This window comes from Atta cephalotes, assembly GCF_000143395.1.
Source record: "Atta cephalotes unplaced genomic scaffold scaffold00014, whole genome shotgun sequence".
Taxonomy (NCBI): Eukaryota; Metazoa; Arthropoda; class Insecta; order Hymenoptera; family Formicidae; genus Atta; species Atta cephalotes.
In genome coordinates this window covers 5,481,489-5,488,298 of record NW_012130078.1, presented here as the reverse complement: position 1 = coordinate 5,488,298, position 6,810 = coordinate 5,481,489, and the positions used below count along the sequence as shown (strand labels likewise).

Sequence of the window (6,810 nt, the reverse complement as noted above, 5' to 3'; positions counted from 1 at the left end):
TTCTCTCTCTCTCTCTCTCTCTCTCTCTCTCTCTCTCTCTCTCTCTCTCTCTCTCTCTCTTTCTTGAGGTCAAATAAAAAGATGTACTAATCGTATAGAAAAAGCGAATTCGATCAAATTGACTGAAAAACTATAATATTCTATAGATGTTCTAAAGCCTTCATAAACACAACCATCAAAGATTGTCAGATTTTACTGTAACACCATTTGGAAGTTGTTATTTTTTAATTGGACTAAATAAAGTATCTTTATCTATCAAACTATTCATTTGTTAGTAACTCTATCTAAATATTTTATGTACAAAATAATAAGATGGATCAATTAGTGTAAAGAAAACACATAATTGTTTTTTAAAAGAATATATAATTATATATTGTAAATTACATAATTTTTGTTAACAGCTATATATTTTTTCACATCATTAATTGATTTATCTTATTATCGTAATATAACATAAAAAGTATTAAAGTTAAAAATAATTTAGTAGATAAAAATACTTTTTAGTTCGATTTGACTTAAAATAGCAACTTTCAAATAGTGCTACAGCAAAATCTATCCATCCTTTGATGGTTATGGAGATTTTTGATTACCAAATCTGAAAACTTAATGTTGTTTCATAATTTATAAAATATCATAGTTTCAGCCAATTTGACTAAAACTATTTTTTCCTTATGATTAGTACAGGATTCTTTAAATTTCTATTATTTTCTCAAATATACGATAGTACGAGGAGTTAGCTGTCCAAGATCTCAATGTACATCCAACTGCAAAAGTATATATAATTCGTTTATAGACGAAGCAGATATTGGAGCGACATCTCATAATAGCGGATCAGGCGTACACGATGGCGAAGCTGAAAGAAATGAGCAACGATACTCTCTACCTCCCAGCGGCCAGGGACATTTTAAAGCTTCGTATCAAGGAGCACAGCGAAAGTGAGTAAATAAGTTTCGAAAAAACGATACATCTGTCGCATCTCAATGTCAACTTAGGCAGTCGGACGTTTCGCAAAAATTTCATTCGTCCAACGCGGAAGACGGCACGAAGTTTCGTATATTCGCACGAGCGTAATCTGGACGCGCGAATTCGGAATAGAGACGTTAGAGAAGCATAGGGACAGTTCCTCGGTGACATAAACGCGTTCCTTTGTTCAAACATTAGCTATCTAGAGCGATAGCTTGAATATCTTGTTTCGCGACGTTTTCGCGTACTCGCGATTGTTTTCGCGGATTGGAGACGTGGAACCGTCATGGAGACGCGTCCCCGCCTGTCACCGACACTCTCAAACCTGGTGCTGTCTGATTACATGTAGATGAGAGGTACGACGAAAACGCAATCCGTCCAGAAACATCCGGTGAGTGAGCTAAGTGTGTTTAAACATCGCCGACGAGCGACGACACGAGCGCTTTCACTTTGTACGAGCAGCACAGTTACTATTGCGATCTACTGAAGGAGTGCACCCTTCTTACGCACCGCGTTACGCACTCGCGCGTACATGCCGTATTACGTCTGTGCGCGCGGGAGAATGAAACTGGTGCTAACTCCCGCCCCGGCGAAGTTCGTTTTCTGTATAATTGCCGGATCTGTGGGCTCTGGGATGCGTAAATTGCGTAAATTGAATGTACAACATTTGATATCGGAATTCCATATTTTTAACATTTAACCCTGGAATGTTATTGTGGGTTTTTTTTTAGTAGATTATATAAGTAATTTTTTTGTTTTATTAAAATTTTTTGATGGCTTCAAATAACATTTAATCCTTTGAGGATGAAAGTATTCTCAAATAAAAAAATGCTTAAAGAAGACTTTGTTCCAAGGGTTTACGAAATCCGAATTCGAAATCTAGTTTTAGAATTCAAATTAGAATTAAAAAAGTAATCTAATTACTAATCGTGAAATTAAGTTCTTTGAGTTTGAATATAGCCTGAAAAAAAAATATATACATATATATATATATATATATCAAGTTTGTTAACTTTTAATGATAGAGAATTTAGTTTCAAAGGCTCGCAATCACGATTTGGAAATAAATACTAACTGTTTGTATCACTGATAAGCTTCAAATAAACAAAACTGAAATTTGATATTATTTCGCAATTAAAAATTTGCTAAAAGCGAATTTTATAATAATCAAATATATTATTTTTAAATTCTATCCGCCATATTGAATGCATTATTTTCAATTTTTTTATTTTTAACTTCAGATTCGAATAAAGAAAATTATCTTATAGGTTTCATAAAAGTTTCATAAAAATTTAACAAGTAGTACAAAACAAAAAGGGATGCTCTCAAATGGAATTACTTATCCACAAAGAGTTAATAAGATTATTTAACATTAAAATTCATTTTTTACATTGAAACAGTGTTAGTTCAATTATTTTAACTTTATTCACCTTTCAATCTATAAAGTAGATTTAAAAAAGTTTTTAATTATACGAATGAATTTTCACTTAAAATAGTTAATGCAAAAAAAAATATGAATTGCATTCCAGGGTTAAATTCAATAATTTTATATAGAACTGTAGTTTCAATTAAAAATAAGGCGCTTTGAAGAACATCCGTGAAAGAACGGGAGAGGACTCAGCATCCTAGGAACCGTGGATCCTGAAAATCTTACGCTCGCTAAATCTTGGTACTTATCTTTAGATCCTTGGGTGCAACGATTCTGATTTGTTTTCTGTATGATCGTACGCCGAGCTTGTGCGCTTACGCTGATGCTTATACGCTTACGCATACGAAGGATCTAACGCGGGGAAAAAGCAATGCCCCTTCGAAATGAAACAAACTTCGCTCGGTGCGTAGAGACTGCGCAGAGATCTCGTTCGCACGGAGATTAATGACCAGCCGTCGATGCTTCGTTTAATTATTTTGTATTATTTGGGATATATTGCATCGCAGTTGAATTATACATTGCATCTGTACATTGCAGATGTTCTCAAACTGCGATATTTGGTATGAATTTTTTGAAAATCTTCCTCGTTACTTCTGCAACATCCAGAGAAAGGTTTCTTCGATTTAAAGAAATGTTTCTTTGCTAACGGTTTAAAGAAATAATTTCTTTGATTTGAATGTCATTTCTTTGATTTCAACGTAATTCCTTTAAATGAAATTTTTTTATTTGATTTCAAACAATAATGTTTAAGTCAAAGAAATGACATTTAAATCAATGAAATTTTTTCTTTTACCGCAAATAAGCATAGCAAAAAAATATTGAAAAAAATTTCTGTTTGAAAATAAACGAATTAGAATTTTCTGGTTAAATTTATTATTAGAAGAATTCTAGTTAAGATAACCGAAATTCTGGTTGATACAATATTTCTGATAAAATCTACTAGAATTCTTATTTTTATCAGAATAATTATATCAATTAAAATTCTAGTTATCTCTATTAGAGCTCTAGTAAATTTAATCAGATATTCCAGAATTCTGATTCGTTTTCCATCCTATTATTATTTAATTCAATCAAATCATTTTTTCTCACAATCAGTGTAACATTTCTTTAAATCGAAGAAAACCTTTCTCTGAGTGAATGAGAATCTCTGTCTCACACAATCGAACCCACTATTAAATAATACAAGGGACCACGCGCTCTCATTGGACGGCCTAGAAAATCAAAATCAACCCGATTTTCACAATCAATTAGAACCGGGATTCTCATCCCTGCGGGACGAATTCACGCCGCAATTTTCGTTACAGTCGCAAGGGGGACCTCAGGGGAACTTAGTGCAGAGCCAAAAATCACTGAATTGAAATAAAAAGAAAACGACGAAGTATAAAAGCGGTGAGAAAGAGAGGGATGGTGGAAAGCGACAACGCGGAGTGAGTGAAGCGCGCGCGGGTGCGCGAGAAACAAAAGCGTATTAATTGCGGCGAGGGCAACAATACTCATTGTGAACGACGGAATTAATTACGACGAACAGAACGCCATTGTTACGCGTAAATTAATTGCGACAACAACAGCAATAGGATATCATTACCTTTGTCGCAAAACGAGGAATCACCCCTCCTCGCCATTTTGTGATTACTATTTATCCTATGACCTTTGCCTGCGTAAATGTGCGACACGTGGTGATAAGGATAAGATACTTCAAAGAATGTTATAGAGAAATCTTATAGAGGAATCATCTGATAGCGAGGATATAAAATTCTACTTGATCTGAGAGATGTATGTCAGATGTCCCATAAAAAAAAAATGATTCGCAATCGTTACACTTTTAGATTATATGTATGAAGATATTAATCTCTTAATATCTAACCATGTTCTATACATTAAGCGATCGAAAGCCAGCTGCCCGCCATTATTAACATTAAAGTAATTTGTTATGCAGAGGTCGATAATTACTTTCCCGGTTGATTCGATCGCATGTTGTTTCAACAAATTCACTTACGGGAGAAACAACAAAATGGCATCCGAATATTAATACAGCCATCTACTAATAACTCGAAATGATCGAAATGTAAAAATACTTGTAATATTCGCTTGATTTAAATTGGAATTTCAACTCTTGGAAATATTCAGGTAATAAATAAAGTAACGATCAAGGATTTATCTCGGCTATTCTATACAGATTTTGCTGAATATCTATAAAGTTTAAGTATAAGATACAAACCTGAAAATAATTTTATTGGATTATCAAAAATAATTATGTAGGTCGCTCAAACTGATTGCTAAAATATTAAAACTTTTTATAGCATTACTCATTCTCTGGTGAACAAATTTTGTTGAAATTATTCCACATTTTGGAACATTTCAGCGAATTGCTGAAAATTTGCTGAAATTTCATTGAAGATGAATTTTTCAGCTAATACTGAAAAATCGGAATTGAACTGAAATTTTGTTGAAATTTTTCTAAAATTTTGCTGAAAATGAATTTTTCATCTAAAAATTGCTGAAATTAAACTGAAATTTTTCTGAACCGCTAAAATTTTGCTAAAAAGTATTCCAAAATATGAAATAATTTCAGCGAAATTTTTTCACCAGGGATAGATTTGAGTTTCTTATATAATTATTTTGATGATCCAATGAAATTATTTTCAGTTCTTCAATGAAACAAAGCTAGAAATTTTAAACGCGTTAATGAAAGAGTTATATCTCGCCTTTCAATTTCAATCGCCTCGAATTTCATTTGTCGGTTTTCTTTCAGTTCAGAGAGATCTGTATTTAAATCAGATCTATATTTTAATTTTTAGATATTTTAGCAAAATCATCTTTCTATGTGGTACTTTTCGCGCAAGTTCAACGCAAATAAACTACTCGAAAGGGGGCTTCGTTTCCGTATGTGTTGCCGCGAGATGCAGCGAGTCCAACTTCCGTCGCGTAAAGTCCAGGAAATTCTCGAACGGATGCAATGCAACCCCCATCCCCTAAGTTCCTTTCACGGTGCCGCGTTTTGACGCCAGAGTATGATGAATATCTGGTCACCGCGCGCTGGGATTTTTCCGCGTTATCGAAAATGAAACTCGCAGCAGTGACTCGCCGTTTTGCGAAAAATATGTCGCCTCTCGAGCACCTCTCGAACGCGGAAGCCGGAAACGAATGCGCGCGCCATTATGTGCCGGAACCGCAAGGCGATTTATTATGCACCTTTCGACCACCATTTAAATGCAAATTCCTTGATTACCCCCGGCACTAATTGCTACGTGCTCTCCCGGTTATTCACTCTCGCCTATGAGCAAATTTCCGAGGCGTTTCCCAAGCTCGCGACCGTCGCTTTTACCGCTGTGTTTTACAATCGCGCGAAAAGGTACCAGAGGAGAGAAAAAGATTGAATTCAGTAGACCTTTCGTTAAGCGAGGCGAAGACGCTTAAACATACAAAATGGTGTTGGAGGAACAACAAAAGTATTATTTACGTGTTTGTCGAAATATAGCGACGATAACATACTGAAAAAAGTTTGATAATAGTTGCTTTCCATTTATATACAAGTAAAACTAAGTCTGACGTGAGCTGAATATTTTATTCTCAGATTAATGATGTCACTACTTGTTTACTTTGGCTGTGTTCCAAAATTTACTGCCAGTACTGAAATCTATAGTGCTTGTAACGTAAACTGTAGCATTTTCAGTGTTATAAATTTGAAACACAGTCTTTAGTAAAAAATTATCACTGATGTCAGCACAGGTTCGTAATCTCACTTCGAAGTGAATTTACGAAACTCACTAAGGCTCAGTTTCACAACTAACGGTAAACGTTTAAACCGAGATTCAACTTATTATTCTCATTTCTTTCCAATCTAGCATTAGAAAGAGATGAAGAATAAGTTAAGCATCGGTTAAGAGTAGCCTCGGTTAAGAGTTGTGAAACTGGGCTTTAAGCACATAATCTCGAGCTTGTGCAAATTGTAGGTAAAAACTCAAACAACTTGTCAGAATGCAAAAGAAACATGCATTTAACTGAATTATGACAAGTGAGAATTATCTGAGAATCAGTGTAAATGGAATCCAACTAATAGCTAAATATTGAGTGAAACACGTCATCTACAATATACGAAGTAAGGTACTTGGTATAAGAGTAAGAAATTGACCAATCAAATGTAAGAACTGTGATCGACTGTGATTGGTCAATTTATTGTTGCTTCTTACATCGAGCTTATTCCGTATATTATAGACGCAAAACAGTTTCAATCAAATGTTTAGTTATTAAATAGTAAAACTAAAAATAATTTTATTTTCCTCAATATATACTTTTCTAATTATTAACAAACTAATTATTTGTTAATAATTAGTTTGTTAATAATTAAAAAAATACCAAAAATAATTTTATCTTCCTCAATATGTACTCTCCTATTATTAACAAACTAATTATTAACA

At 33.9% G+C, this 6,810-nt stretch overlaps 1 protein-coding gene across 1 annotated transcript in view; it reads left to right on the top strand.

Moving 5' to 3' along the window:
• Positions 1-6,810, top strand: part of LOC105617921 (fasciclin-1) — a 148,946-nt gene that overhangs the window by 138,010 nt on the left and 4,126 nt on the right. Inside the window, exons 12-13 of the mRNA XM_012199456.1 lie at positions 794-935; positions 1,313-1,354. Coding sequence (XP_012054846.1) covers positions 794-935; positions 1,313-1,354 — 184 coding nt within the window. The remainder of the gene's footprint in view (positions 1-793; positions 936-1,312; positions 1,355-6,810) is intronic.